At 48.4% G+C, this 16,214-nt stretch overlaps 1 protein-coding gene across 2 annotated transcripts in view; it reads right to left on the bottom strand.

Annotated features, from left to right (window-relative positions):
- Positions 1 to 1,265: 1,265 nt before the first annotated feature.
- The window catches only part of LOC126523968 (protein 5NUC-like), a 648,261-nt gene continuing 633,312 nt past the window's right edge, over positions 1,266 to 16,214 (bottom strand). For both annotated transcript variants that reach the window (XM_050172368.3, XM_055067017.2), the window contains one exon: positions 1,266 to 1,799. In XM_050172368.3, the coding sequence (XP_050028325.1) occupies positions 1,591 to 1,799 (209 nt within the window). In that variant the 3' untranslated portion in view covers positions 1,266 to 1,590. The remainder of the gene's footprint in view (positions 1,800 to 16,214) is intronic.

Genomic DNA, 16,214 nt, shown 5'->3' with positions numbered 1-16,214 from the left:
AACTACTACGTCAAAACTGTTGCCGTTGGTTCTGAGTTGTTCATTAATTCGACTTCACCTGCTAGCCGCTTGGTTAGCTCAGATGGTAGAGCCGCTGCCCAGGAAAGGCGGTGGTTGCGGGTTCGAGTCCCGGACCAGGACGAATTTTTCTTCAACTGCGAAGCTTTTCTTTCGAGGGACCCGCATGGGTTTCCTCTGTAGCACTTAGTTTCGTACGGGTGTATGTCTGATTTTCTCTTTATTAATTACTTCCCTCCACCTTGCGGGTTTCCGCGTAACTATTACGTCATTAGCTGTATTCTGTAATTACTTAGTTAATTGCTCATTATTCTATGGAAGTGCTGATTACTTTTTATGAGTTCATCTGGAACGAATTTTTTACCTGTCTAAATACCAAATGAAATAGTTTAGCTTTCGCCGGAAGTTGCGAGATGATGACCCGAGCTACTGGGCTTAATGCTTGTCTTTCACTCCAGAAAGCCATTCTGTCCGCTTTTTCTCGCACACTCTGACAGTGTCATGTGTACTTGTGCTTCAAGGAACAAATGTGCATCCGAAATAATAATAAACTATTAACTATTGTATTGACTTCAACATACAAGCTCCCAGGAGGCTTCGTTGTTGCGTCACTCGTCAAGAAAATAAAAAAAAAATTAAATTATGAGGTTTTACTTGCTGAAACAACCATCTGATTACGAGGCATTCCACGTGCACAATCAAGTCCATGAGCTTTAACATATCGACGAGCCGTTCCCAACGGACGAATCTTTTGCCACTACAGTGCTGCTTGAATTGTCGCATGATGCCGAACAAAAGCATCCCAAGAAAAATTTTGGCCACCGGAATAAAACCAAACCGATCCTACGCATTGAGGGAGCCTTAGAGTGTACGCTACGAGCGCGCAATTAGCGGAATAGTTGTAAATGTGCTGTAATCGGCATCTTATAAATCACCCATGTTTTTCAAACTGGGTTTACAAAAGTTTCCCAGGGAAAAAATTCAGCCAGCGGAATTAAACTAAAGGCGACATATAGATTGAGACCGTTGTCTGAAAAAAGATCCTGAAGTGTAATTTACGAAAAACGAAGCATTGCTCAACAATCAATTTTCAAAAAATTCTTCCCATAGAGTTACGCCGATCACATTGCCTCCGGATCGGCTTTGCGGCAGCAGCCGGTGTCCCGGATTTCTGGATTTGGATGCCATTTCTACGAAGATGAACAGATAAACAAAAGCTACGAAGATGAACACATGAACAAAAGCCATTGCTTACGAAAAATGGCATTTTTATTTCTTTGCGGTGGAATAATGCAGTCACACTTTTCATTACAAGGAGTACGTAATAGTCTTAATGAGCGCCAGGCATGCTTCCCGGTAATTGCCACGGCGCAATGTGCATGCGCTCGCTAGGGCCCTGGTAGCTACGACGTAAGTATTATTATACAGGCTTCGGTATGAAATTGTATAGGAATTTACAATACAAATTGGTATGTGCTCTGTCCGCTGTGATATTTAGCGATTGCCTGCTTCAAGCACATTCAGCGTGCCCTGTGAGCGCTGCAAGTGAAAAGTCGAACAACCTTTGTTTGTTCATTGTGCGCTAAAGGTCATGGAACATGTAAAAATCACAAAGAGCAGTAGGCAAGCTACGTGGGAGGCAAGAGCCGGGGCAGAGCGCCCATCCGAAGCAGAGGTCTGGCCGGTCGGCAACTTCAGAAAGGTGACCCTGCCATCGATTGCAGTTGTGAGCGGCGATGTGGCGTTCATATGGCTCACGACTATCTGAGCATCCTCGAAACCTGCGAAGAAATATCAATAAAGAACAAGTCTCATGCTAGAGCAACTAAGTGAGGCGTTGGAGCTCCGTTTATGCACAATTCATTCAAGGCGGACATCAACACAATATATAAGAAGGACGAACAAAAAGCGTTTCATAGACACACTAGCTAGAAACCGCCTTCCTAGTCTTTAACACTTGTGTAACTGCCTAGATTGTCGGACTTGATGACGGGATGCTGTGTATTCTCGTGTAAGGCCCGAACTTTCTTCTCTGATATTTACTGGGTGCAGGCTCTACACAAGCTTCACTGAAGCCTCCAAATGCGCTAGACTGCTTTGCAAAATAACGCAACCACTGGTAGCCGACTGTAAACACATGTACGCTTGACTTATTATGTTTCCGGCACGCACAGCGGCGCAAACGTATCCAAAAGGCTGGCAGTATGAAGACGCGAATTGCGACAGTAAACTAATCTTGTTTTTTACAAAGTGCCACCACAGCAAGGAATTTGTTTGTAGGCTTTTGTTAAATGTTACGCTCCAGTAAAATAAAGTTTGCTGGAGATATCAGAACGAAAATGTGATAGTTGTGTAAGGGTTGTCATGTTGGCACGAGAAAAGCTGTCCAAATTTTGCATCGCAGCGTTACTGGCTTCAGTGCCAAAAAAGAAATGCGACATTGCGCGCCGCCACAAGCTTGATGTGCGGTGTTTAATGGAGCAACGGCCAGCTATGGCCAAACAGCGCCATGACATATAATGCTGAATTGTCCACGTATTATGCCGCAAATGATCAAATAAGTTGCAAATGTAGATGAAATGTGGCTGCGAAGAGGCCTAAAACGGGTCGCTGTAAACTGCGTATAATATATAAGCATCAAAATAATGAATACGACTCATGCTGTGAGGTATGAACTTAAACGTTCCCACTATGAAGAAATATAATAAATTGTATGCAAGTATTACGGCCTCCACAGGGCTCTTGAAGAGCTGAGAGCTGAACGCGCCATAAGAGAGCTAACTCTGAGTCGCGTTCAGCAAGTTGCCTCGAACTCCAGCCCGCCAGCCACGGAGAATTCCAAAACAACAAGTTGTGTCACACGCCACCTCTATATCTAAAACAACTGATAAGAAAAATTGCTCATGTACAAAGGCATCACGGAGATTAGTCTCGATGCGGCCAAGGTAATCTGTTGTGGAACTACCTTCTAATAAACCGTACTGGAAGAGATCTTTATTTTATGGATTCAAGAAACAGCAGCAGCCGCCGGTTAGTCACTTTCTCAAATAGGTTGCAACGGGAACTTGTCAGAGCTATGGACATATAACTATTGATCCAGGACCGGTCGTTGCCCCCTTTTAGCACAAGAATTGTGATTGCTTCTTTCCGGGCGCACAGAATGTTGCCGGCCGGGAACATGAAGTTTAAGAGCGATAGTAGTGTTTTGTGGTTTTCAGAGTATAAGTGTTTAATAAGTTTATTAACTATACTGTCACTTCTTGGAGTGGACTTGTTACAGCAGCTGAGTGAAGCCTCAAACACCACCGTGTTAAATGGACAATTGTATATTTCACTAGTTCTGCCTTTCCAACGCCGAGGCAGCAGTTCTGCTTTTCGCTGGTATTATAGAATATTATATATCTAATATATATTATATAATATTATATATATGATATTATATATTATATATACATACATATATTATAGAATATTATTATATCTGTGTAATGCGATGTACTGGAATAGTGCTGGACGTGCTAAACTAGAGAATCATCCTGGTCCTTAAGGGTGATGAGGATAGCTATAGGGGCTTTTGGTACGGCATACCTTATTTTGTTGTAGCGCAAGTTGGACGACAAGGACAGCAGAAAGGCACATCTGACACACACAGCGCTAACTTTGAACGACAGATTTATTTCCAGTTCTCGTCGCTATATGTAGGCCCTCGAAACGTCATACAACACGTGTAAAGCCTCGCTAAACATGAACAGAAAACAGGGAACCACACCCAATCACTTCTTTGCCACAAAGATGGACTCGTGTACCCGTTCAACGCGAACAAAGATAATCGAGCTGTTTGGTGGATAATGAAATGGAAGGCTTGCTGACGCATGTATCACCAAATGTTGATATGTGTCTAGCTTCTGTTATCAATCGCGTCATCTCACACTTGCTTCTACTCGTGATGACTGTTTCTTTAACCAGCACTGACATAAGGAAAAGAAAGCTTCTTGTCATCCCCTACGAACATAGCTTCTCCCACATAATAAAGGAGACTGCTAGAAGGAGCGGCATCAACGCTGTATTTTCGGCGCCTAATAAATTGGTCAGCCTGTGTAGAAACACAAAGCCAGAAAGAATCGCACGTACCGCATGCGAAAAGGAACATAACAACAAATTCATTGATTGCATCGCCGGTGTGGCATTCTTCTCGGGTGTGGACGATCCTACATTGGTCAAATAGGTAGATGTATAAATGACAGGTTACGAGAACACAGTAACAAACTAAAAAACGTGGCTGCCGACGGCTTTCTTACCATCCAGCGCAAACGCAAACGCAGATTAACAATTTGGAGGACGCTTAAGCTTCGCCTTTAAGAGTGGAACGCGATAGCATTCAAACATCCCTGACTGCTTCTCGCGCTTCCCGGCAACTGGAGCGTGCGTAATCGTAATGTTTACCTGTAAACGCTTGCCGCGAATACTATGCACGAAGGCGGGTTTTGTGGTGGAACCACGACCTCTTGCGTGGGCCGCGATATGCTGAAGGCGAGCGCCAGCTGGAGTTAATGCAAGGAACCGGGCGCGCCGCTCTGGGGCCCCATCGCGCCGGCGCGGGCGAAATTGCGGATGCCGCGGCACGGTCTCCGAACGCCGCGGCCAGTTTGCGTGTGTGAAGGGGTTTGTTTGAGTTTTCGCGTAACAGAATTGTGTTTTCTCGTACAGTCAAATTAAAATCCAAGAGCTATCATGTCTGTACGTTGTGCGCAAGTCATAGTTTACAAATTTTCTGCGTACTTTAGCTTGAGAAATTCAATTAGTTTGGTCAATTCCTTGCATCGCATGGAAGGCCTGGGTATACGTGGAACAAAAAAAATTTCTACCTATCTGACGTCTGACGCTAGGCGCCGAATTTTCTGGGACACGGTGTCGTTGAAGGGCGCGTCCAACGTCGATGTTTGCAAGGCGCTCGTAAAGCGCTTTTCGTTGAACAACCTCAAGGCAGTGCAGGAGTTTGGTGCAGGACGGTTCGAGGTAACGTTTAAGACTAAGGCCGCGGTTCATCGCTTCTCAGCTGATCCCGCATTGAGGGTTCGTAATGTGCAAGTTCGTTTTGAGTATAGAGGTGTGCGGGTGAAGTTGGTTAGGGTGTTTGGCTACCCCGCGGATCTTCCGGACCAAGCTCTTGTCTCTGAGCTAGAGGTCTTCGGAAAGGTCCACGGGATCTCCGAAGAGTGCGTGCCCTTATTCCCTGCTATTGGCACGGGAAACCGGCGCATTCGGATAGAGATGACGCGGCCCGTTCCTAACCTTCTTCGTGTAGGTGAGCGTGTCGTTCAGTGTGAGTACGAGGGTGTAGTTAGGTTGTGCCTTAGGTGTAACCTGGGAGGACACCACGCTGCCGCGTGCGACACGCCTAAGTGCGCGCGCTGCGAGCAGTTCGGTCACGTGGCCTGCGGCGTGCGTACGGTGCGGCGGAGACCATGCGGTTTCGGCGTGTAGTGTCCGCACCTAGTCGTCAGTGACCGTGAGGCCAGAGCAGCAGAAACCTGCAGTTGAGGAAGCGGTTCCTTCACCGGTAGCTAACCCGGTAGCTGCCTTGGAGGAAGGAGAGAGCCAGGCCTCCTTGAGCTTGGTCGATCCGCCGAGTGCGGCGGCTATTCCGTGGACGACACCGCGGTCGCTCCCCCGTCTGTCACGGCAACTTGCGAGGGGGGAGCGGGCGAGGAGGCTGAAGCGGGGGTCGCTGCCGCCTCCGCGGCTGGTACGCCGCTCGTTTAGGGTGCCTCGATGCCAGCGCCGCCGTTCAGGGTGGTGCCATCCTTTGACCACCCTCACGCCGCCTCTTTCTCGCTGCGACGCCATTTTGAATCACGGCGGGCCATCAGAGTGGTCGCAGTTGATCGGTGCTAACAGCTGAGCTTGCGTTGTTCGAGGCACTCGCTGGTGGTTCAACTTGCTTGGCAGTGTTCGACTGCGTGACTGACAAGATTGTCAAGTCCAATGAGCCATCATGTCGGGCTGTTGTGTGCCAATGTGCTCCGGGTCAACACGTAAAGGCCTGCGTTGTTTTCGCTTCCCCCGGGACTCGGAGAGAAGAAAGAAATGGGAAGCTCAAGTAAAGCGGGATCAGTGGAACGCAACTGATAGCTCATATATCTGCGAGGTGAGTTGCAAAACAGTTAAGTCTTATCGATCCCTATTTTGCAATTAAAGCAAACTCGTGTACGCCACTGCTGCATAGGCAACGTATAGGTACGCGCATGCGTACGGGCACGAGCTGGTTTTTCGTTTTGAACTTAGCTTTTCTACGCGAGTAGTGCCCTGATTATAGAGTCGGACGAGGGTGTTTTTTATTCGCGGAATGTTTAACACTAGCAAAAAATCGTAACGTCGCACACCTGTTTTATATTTTCACAGGGAGCACTGGCTTCTCTTTTGCAAAGTTCGCGTCGCTGTTGTTTAGACAGCAGAGTTGCCTTTACGTTGAGCGAAAATAGACGAACCAAAAGTTAAGTGGTCGTTATTTGCTACCGAAGGCACACACTGCTTCGTCTGGAGAGTGCGGCTGTTGTGCTGGTGCCACTCGAAGCCCTGCGGTTTTCTTTGAGATCTCAGTAGATAATTGCGGCTCTCATGTCAAAGTGCATAGAGGATTTTTTTTTATTGGTATATAATTGCATCGTGCTATTCGAAAGCGACGTAGCCGATGTTATGATCGGGGGCATATTTGCACTACGCTGTTCGTAAGCAGACCTTATCGCTGCATGTTCATCCCCGATCGTGGTTACTATTCTGTGACGGAGCTAAATACCTAAGCAGGATGTACTCATGTAAACGTGCAGCTAACGCACATTATGCGTCAAATTTTTCCTGAGCTTTCTGGCTCGGCGTCCGTCGTAGCCTGGGCGTTGTTTGGAAACGTGCGAGGTTCGGTAATACAGCAACATTTTTTATGAACGCGGCATCGTTTGTATGTACCAGCGCCAGCCTGTAAACAGATGTAATTGCACCCCTATGTAATTGCACCCAGATGTAATTGCAACAGGCGAGGAACTCGCAGTTACACTTCCAAAGATTAAAAAGCAGGCAGGTTGTCTTTGCGAGCAAAAGAAACGGAAACAGCTCGCGTGACAGAAGCGAAACCAACCGCCGCGCGCGAGCGGCTGATGACGCGCGGCTGTTATCAAAGTGCAGGGATTGAAAAACCAAAAACCACGTAGAAAAAGAAAAAAAAAACAATTTCGTCCACTCGCACGGAGCGGTAGCACCTGCTGGGCAACGGATCTTTAAAATGATAGCCTGTTTAATATGATAGCCAACTGACGGCACACTCTAATTGTTCAACCTCGGCCACTCGGGGCCCTAAAATTAATTCGTACAATTACGTCTTCGACCCTCGGATGTTAAAATGGCTATTATGAGTAAAAAGATGCGCAGTGCAATATTGATAAAAAGATTCTTCAAATCAAAGCTCTCGAAGCGCGCCGAGAGCATGAACGGCGCCGTTACGAACGCTAGCACAGTCGAAGCACACATCCCGTGTGCTTCATTATGGCGGCGCCGTTGAGGTTGTCTCCACCCTGAACGGCGGCGCTAGCAACGACGCTCGCTACGCCGGCCGCTACCCCTGGCGGGTCGGAGCCGCTGACTGGCAAGACCGGCATTGTTCGTCGGTCGAGCCATAAGCGTAAAAAACAGCGCAGTCACCACGCTGGCTCCGCTTCCAGGGCGGCGGCCGCGGAGCGTGCGTCGAGCTCGGATGACGGTGGCTCCCAGAGCTCGGACGCCGGCGCGCCAGAATCTAAGCGTACTGCTGCGGAAACTTCGGATTCTGACACTGAGGTCCCATCGGACGCGGATGATTCCCCTCCGTGTTCAAACTGCAAATGGGCTCGGTGCGATTGCTCCGAGTTATCAGACAGGTACTATGAGTCTACTGAAGAGGGGTCTCCAAATTCGGAGACTCTCTCAGAAGTAGTCTTTGCTTATTTGTCTTTAGCGGCTAGTATTAACTAATACTAGCCTGCTCTTTCTTTCCCTAGCTTTTCTTGTCTTCCTTTGCTTTTACTAGCTTTCTGCTAAATTTTCCCTCACTTAATATGGCTTCTCCTCTCACTATAGCTACTTCTAATTGTCGAGGTTTGTCGCGAGCTTCTAAACAGTTAGAGGTTGTTAACTTGGCTAAATCCAAAAAGGTAGATATTCTCGTACTTCAGGAAACTCATATTCATAGGCTAGGCCAGATCAGACACTTCGACAGGATTTTTCGCACTCGGTCTTTCTGGAGTTATGACGCGACGCGCAGTCGGGGTACGGCCATCGTTATGATGCCGAATTTCGACGGCCTTGTTATTCACCATGCCAGGAATTCCGAGGCCGCGTCCTGTCGGTGGATCTTCATTGTGGCATTCGAATGGTTAATGTATATGCTCCAACCCGGGCTAGAGAGCAGAGAGAGTTTTTCGATACATTAGAACCCTATTTGGTCGGTCCCTCTCGACTAATTCTAGTAGGAGACTTCAACTGTCTGTTAGAACAGGTTGATCACCTCTCGCGTAGAGTGATTCCAATATCGAAAGATAGGCGTGGAAATGCTGTACTGCGAGAGCTCGTCGATGGGCTGGGACTGGTCGATGCTTGGTGCGTGCTTCGCCCTGGACAGTCAGGAATGACATGGATGTGGGAGGGGCATGCGGAGCCGCATCGACTGTTTTTACATCTCGTAGTCACTGGCTTCCTGTATGCATTCTTCTTGGTTAATTCCTTCTGCGCTTAGCGATTACAGCTTCTTAATTCTACGGTTCGCCGATTCTAGCATAGTATCGAGAGCAAAGAGACCGTGGCGCTTAAATCCACGGCTCCTAAAAGACAGGCAGGCAATCGCAGATGTATCATCCATTCTATTTAGACCGCTTCACAACACAGTGAATCTAAGTAGCACAGAATGGGATGACGTGAAAGTCAGAGTGCGGGAGTGCTTCAGGTCTTGGAGCAAGCGTCGAGCGCGCGAGGAGCGTGATGAGATTAAAATCAGCTCCGACGCGATCCTCCTGCTCTAGAGGCCACTGTCCGGCGGGCCTGGTGTTGCTTCGGCGCTAGCCTCACTCCGAAAGGAACTTCGGATTCTCCTGCAGCGACGATGGGATGGCTTGAGGGCCACAACCCGAGCAGCGCTGTGTGAAATGGAAGCGTGGTGCAGCAGAACCGTCCTACGTAAGCATCTTTCAAGGAAGAACACAACTCTCTCTTGGTGGTGAGCATAGTCGACTCACCGGATGGAGTTCTTGCACTGGCGAGGCAGTTTTACATGTCCTTGTATGCCGAACCAGTTGCCTCTCCAGCTGTTTTTCCATTTGCTTCACCAGCTGAGCCGCCGCAAGTATGCGACTCAGCCATAGATGAGGACGAGCTATTTTCGGCTTTGAAGTCTATGAAGCGCAATCGCAGTCCAGGATCCGATGGCCTGACAGTCGAATTTTATGTTAAATTTTGGACAGTGTTAGGAAAGCCGTTCACATCACTGGTGAACAGGCTACTCAGTGAAGGGACTTCGTCAGTGTCTCAATGAGAGGGGCTAATCACTCTCCTTTGTAAGGACGAGTCGAGGAGCTCCGATCTGAGAGCATGGCGTCCAATCACGCTTCTGAACTGCGGTTGTAAGCTCAGCAAAGTGCCTGTGTACGCGAATCACACCAGCGCTCAGCACTGTTTTGGGTCCATACCAGGCATGTAGTGTCCAGGGGCGCTCTACTCAGCTTCATGGTTTAGCAGTGAGGGACCTTCTCCTGTGGGCAAACACCAGGAAAATTCCAGGTATTCTTTGCTCCTTTGATCAGGAGAAGGCTTTCGACATCATTAGCCATAGGTACCTTTTCCGTGTTCTGGAAGAGGCTGGTTTTAGTGTGGGTTTTCGGCAGATGGTCCAAGCTTCGTATTCTCGACCGACTTCTGCTGTTGTCACACGGGACCGCGTCTCGGAGGCGTTCATTGTGGGACGTGGTGTACGGCAGGGGGACCCTCTCTCACCTGCCCTCTACGTACTCGCTTTTGAACCGCTTCTGCAGAGGCTGTCTTGTGACAGCAGAATTGGCAGGTTCCTCCTCCCACCAGGTTCTCCCCGATTGCACTTTTTTCCTATGCGGATGACTTGTCCATTGTCGTCCCGGACGAAGCATCAGCCTGCGGCGTCTTGGAGGTCATGAACAGTTATTGAAGGGCGAGCGGTGCAAGGTTGAATAGGTCGAAAAGTGCAGCCATGTACTTGAACTCCACTCCGTCCAGTCCGCAGCCCGTTCATGGTCTCCCCGTGAAAACGCGGCTGCGCATTCTAGGCTTCCAATTCGAACCAGATGGTCTCTCTCCTGAAAACTGGCAACAGGCTAAGGAGAAGCTTGAAACCAGGATTCAAGAATTCAGCGCGTTGTCATGACCATTGACTGCTCGAGCGACAATCGTGCGCTCACTTCTGTTTTCGTTCCTGACGTATGTGGCGTGTGTGTCTTCTGTCCCAACCCGAACAAAGCTTATCTTGGAGAGGGTCCTCTTTCGCTTCCTTTGGAAGGGCACAAATGGTTTTGTAGCTAGGCGGGTGCTCAAGTTGCCCAGGGATAAGGGAGGACTCCGAACTCCCGACCTGGGCATTGTGGCTACTGCAGTACACGTCAAATGAACCTAGGTCGCTCTTAACTCGGATATGCTCCTGACTCGAAGCTTTACCTCGTTTTTCCTTAGCACCCTACTCCGCTTGTTTTCGCAGAGCACATTTTCCCACTGTGTTCCTCGCTCAGGTTCCCCGTCCACCATTTATGCGGTGGCTGCCAACTTTTTGGTAAGCCTCCGCACGGTTCGCCCCGACATCGATGTAGTTTCAACTCCACTCCAAGAATTAGTAGACATCCTTATCCCAGGCCTTCCCCCGCATTGCCAAATGTATGACCTGTCCATTCACAGGCCAAACTGGAAGCTCATCACGGCCAGTGTCCTCGACGCTAGGCGAGCCACGTTCATGTACCGCCTGGGGCGAGGGTGCCGGCCGTTGGGCTACAGGCCCTTCACAGCCGTCCCGGCTAGTGGAGTGTGCCCGTTCTGTGGCGCTCGTGAGGACTCGGTTCATGCCTTTGCGCAGTGTTTGCTTCCTGCAGCTCTTCTCCGTAGGATTGCTAGTCTTTTTAGTCTCCCAGACGTTCCTTATCAGACAGTTCGATTTTTGCACCCTTTGCCTAATCAAGCGGTCAACCAGTTCGTGCTTCTCCTCGCCGAGTGCTCCTACCAAGTTTGGTTGGCACGCCGCGATGCAGTTTTCGGGGGTCGGGCACCGGGCCTTCACGAAGTGCTTGCGAAAGCACGGAAGGAGGTCTGGTTCCATCTCACCCGGGAGCGGCACCGCTTGGGCGAGAAGTTTCTCGAAGTGTGGGCCCGTCTTGCCGTGATTTTTGATGAGTCAGGTGGAAAGATATCCATTAAGTTATGATGCATGCTTCTAAGGTCGCTCGACTCGGCCGTGTGTGCAAGTCGATCTACGGGGTTTTGTTTGGCTCAGTGGAACCCAGGGCTGGAACCGGTGGTGGCGCACCCTTGGGTGGTTGCGCTGCTCCTCGGACGGCTTTGGCGCTCTCCAAGGTTGTATACCTTGGCCTCTTTTGCGTCAAGGCAGTCCGAGGGTCAGTCAGGCTTGAGTCCTGTAAGACCGACATGGCTGTTTGTATGTTGAGTGCAGTCCCTCAGTGGTGTTGCACCACAACAGCCCCCTTGTCCGGGAAGGACCGTTGGCCCGAACCAAAGCCCCCGCCCAGTCAACCCGGGTTGAGGGGGGAACCGGGGTCAATGTATCGAATGATGCTGGGTTGATGAGTACATGTAAGCTCATGGACGAGGCGCCTTCAAAGGTGCCAAGTCCTCTTCCCATCTGACAACGGTTCCTTAGCGCTTTCGCGTTAAAGGAAACTCTCATCATGAGTAGAAGCTGGTGTGAGATGACGAGCTTGATAATAGAAGGTAGACACATATTAACATTTGGGGACACATGCGTCAGTGCGCCTTCCATTTCACTATCCATAAAATAGCTCGATTATCTTTGTTCCCGCTGAAAGTGTACATGCCTGTGAATCTGTGTGGCAAAAGAGTACTTGCGTGTGGTTCCCTGCTTTTTGTTCATGTTTAGCGATATTTTACACGTGTTTTATGGCGTCTCGAGAGTGTATATATAGCGGCGAGAACTAGAAACGAATCTATTGTGGAAAGTTAGTGCTGTGTCTGTCAGATGTGCCTTTCTGTTGTCCTTGTTGTTCAGCTTGCGCTACAACAACATATTCCTTAAGGGTGTCCCCCATAGGTATTCTTATGGTAGAGGATGAGTTTGGTGGCTTTTTATTTTTCTATTTTGCATTCCAGGCTTTTTGCTTGCCAGTATAATATCTAAAGCTCAATATGTATCTTTTCCAGCTTGTCTTTTCGGGACAGCAGCACGGTTTCTACCCTCAGACGTCATTTTCTTGAAGATGACCAGGATCTCTGTAGTTCGAGAGCCCCGAAGGTCGCTCCAAGCCTTATTTTGATTTCTTCCTTGTTAGCAATCCATGTGCTTCGGGGATACGCAGTGACGCCACATAAACTATAGATACCGTCAAATATACCGCTGCATCATCGAGAGGAAGTGCACAGATGTCACCCCAGTTCAAATGTGTGAACTCCCTGCATCGTTTCCAGTCGGTACACTCGACTTTTCACCGGAGCACATGTGCAGAGAACTCATTACCTTTGGTTAATTTTATGACAATGGGGAAATGGTCACTCCCGTATGGATTCTTAAACACATTTCACTCCAGGTGCGGCACGAGTGCACTTCATCATTTGCTCACATCTATAGATAAGAACGCTTTGTTGGCCACGATGTAGAATGTGCGCTCTTATTTAGTAAGCATGCACTTGTACAGAAGAAGTTTTCTACTAAAAACCCTGTCGCATCACAACGAGAATTTCTACAAAGAGCCCTATGTGCATAAAGCTGTGGATTTCTGTGCTGGAATTTAAAAATGACTAAGTACTTCTCACTTTCTCGTTTTTCTGCAGCTTGGAAAAATCGACGTGAACCACTTCGAATGGAATCGCAGAATACACAAACATTACCATCTTTCCGCGTGGCCTGTGTCTTCCCTTGTTAAGTTGGGAGTAATGGCAACTCCGGACATAGTTGTTAATGTCTGTCTTCATAGTGTTCCACGTAAATCTGCTCGACATATTCCAGTAGCTTTTCTAGAACCCGTCGGGGCCAGAAGACTCGGGCTGTCATGATGAAGTGCTAGAATATTGGGAACTTCTAGTTCGGAAATAGTGTGTTCAGTGCCTTCCCAATGATTCAAGTAATTTGTGTTCTCGTGCTGGTTTTTTACATAATCGTGGGGTCTTTACAGGGCGTCTGCATCTGGGCGTTTTTCCATAGGCCGGTGACGTCAAAGGCCGAGCAAAATCGGAGAAGTTTTTGACGAAACGGCGAAAGTAAGAACACAGGCCGACGAAGCACACTCTAAAAACTAGGAAGGGTATCGCAGGAGTGAAGCTGCCCGTTCACTCTTCAAAGCGTCGTTTTACTCTCGCAAAATGTCGAGGAGAGTGAAATGCATTGTTCACTCTGTCACCAAGGAGAGAGTGAAATGTGCTTTTCATTCTCCCCTTCAGAGAGCGAGAGTGAAAAGACTCTTGCGACAATAGAAAAGAGAGACTCTTGCGGCAATAGAAAACAAAACGTAGCGTAATCTTCTGCTTCAACTGTAGGTGGCTGGCCCCGAACATGGCAATGTATCATTCATGCACGCTGAGCAAAGAACACATCGTTTTGCTTCTAAGAGAACAGGCCGCCGCAGTTCAAAGGAACGTGTAGCGAGCGCTCTACTTTTTCACTCGGAGTTGCTCCACCGCGCGCGCGCGCGCTCGAGATCGCGGAACAACACAGCACCGGAGAAAGGTGATCCCTCCGCCGAGCAGCACAGCAGCAGCAAAGGCCAGCCAAGGCAGATCGTATGTCAGCCATCTTGCGTCGCCACGAAAACACGACAGTCGTTCGTCATGCCATGGATATAACAGCAAATCCTCCACGGTAAGTGAATTCTAACTTAGGTGCACATTGTCCGTATATGTCATGCTATCGCCAGGAAGTCGTCGCTGCGCTTAGCCGACGCGATTGACAAAGGACTAGGCATACGCGCTGTGTCTCTCGATGCCAATCGAAAAAGCCAGTCGTCGCGATAACTGCATGTGATTTTATCACTTTGCCATTGTCCGTAAGAGCTTTAAAAATCGCAAACGCTGCCAGAACTATGGTATGTTCAATAAGACGCCAGGCGAGAGGACGCTTAAAATGGTTAGTTCACCAGCCCGTGATTCCGAGCCTATGCGGAGCGTGATTAGCGTGCGTTTTGTGTGTTTGAATTTATTCAGTTTGGCAGTCTACTGTGTACGGAACGCTGTTGAACTAAGGAATCACATAATAGAAGGCGTCATTTTGCTGGCAGCATGCTTTTTTTTTATAAATAAACCGCGCGCTTGACGGTGTCTCGCGCAGGGGGAATCTGCGACCACTGAAGTTACGTGCAGCACCAGTGCTAGTTAGAAACTTTGCCGCAGGCATTCAGCTGCATGCTGCAAGAGGTCAGTTGGGCGCGTTATCTTGAACTTACTGAAAACGCATGAGGAATCCATGTTTTATGCTGAAAAAAGTATAAACCCCATATAAGCGATCTTGCGCGCGGCAGCTACAAGCGACGCGACGGAGATGGCTGTCGCGTTCGCTCGTCACCTACAAGTCGTACTCCGTGCGAGCGACGATTTTGAGCGACGCCTCCCCGGTGTTGCCGGCATGAGGGCTGCAGTCACGCGTGACGCGTGCTTTACTAATTCACGTTGATGTATTTTACTACAAATTTAGCATAAAATATTTCCGGAGGTCTTGCAGTACGTTCTTATCCTTGCACGTATAAAAATTGAATCATTTGCTCGTTCCGCGCGACAATCGGTAGTATTTGAGCGGTGTATGTACATCCAGTTCCGGCTTCGCGCTATTGGCTAGTCGCTCATAGCACTTCTGGGCGACGAGCGACGATTTCTAGATTTCCAGAACCGAGCCATCTGTTCAAGCGACGGCCCGTTTTGTCGCTCGAAGCCGTCGCTCGTCGCCGTCGCGCACTAAATCGCTCTCACAGTGTTTATCCCTAAGACTGAACTGTTTTTGCTCATGTTGAAATGGTGTGATTATAGGTCTGGTTTTGTCTCCTGTTGCGGTTACGGACTCGGTGAATTGTCGAGCAGCTAGTTACGCATCGGCATCGAATATAACGACTGCTGTGTGGAATTACAATTGCAGGGGCGCTTTGCATACGCTTATTGTTTTGGACATGCCTGTGCATTTGCTGATATGAGTTCGCGTGTCAGAGTTATGTCATATGAACAGCTAAATCAGCCTTGCTCTGGGGGTTACAAGCGTAATGTCTGCATTTTGCTATAGCATGGCAGATCAAGATGTGTTTATCGCTTGAATATTTTTAGTAGAGAAAAAATATCAAAATAAAATGTTGCTTTAATTCCGTGTTACCAGTCTGTCGTACACAGAACAATAGGTTGGTGTAATAATCTAATAACTGCGGTTTAACTGCAACTTTTACATGGCTACAAGAATCTAAAATGCTAGATTTCAAACTGCAGCAGTAGTCGGGTCTGTCAAAAATGAACTCCACTGCGCACCTCATGCATGAAAATAAGCTCATGCCTTTTAGTAAGCTTAGATGCAGGCCGCAGTGAACTTGTTAGTATTGAAATGTGGGTAAGCTTGCCATAACAAGCCTTGTTGCCCTTTTTTATAGGCACATCCATATATCCATTGAGCTGAAGGACAATATTTTCATCCCTACTGAGCATCATGTTTGCAGCTATAATCCTCAAATTATGGCTTCAGCAGTGGCACCACAACCAGGGATGGTGCGGGGGGGAGGCTTTTTTTTTAATGAGATGGTGATGTCGTTCTAATGTACATTTTGACCACAAAGGTGCGATCATGTCTCACAGAGGAATATATGGTTGCTATTCTCTGCGAGGGACGTGTTCTCGTGTTCGTGAAGCATTTGTTGTTGGCAGTATTGTCGCCCAATGAGTCGGATATAAACACTAACTGGCCACTGCCGGCAAGTAGTTGCGAGAAACGCATTATGACGCTGTAAAGTTAT

The sequence above is a fragment of the Dermacentor andersoni genome, chromosome 6, assembly GCF_023375885.2.
Source record: "Dermacentor andersoni chromosome 6, qqDerAnde1_hic_scaffold, whole genome shotgun sequence".
Classification (NCBI taxonomy): Eukaryota; Metazoa; Arthropoda; class Arachnida; order Ixodida; family Ixodidae; genus Dermacentor; species Dermacentor andersoni.
Note: the sequence above shows the minus strand (reverse complement) of the source record. Positions and strands in the feature narration are given on the sequence as shown.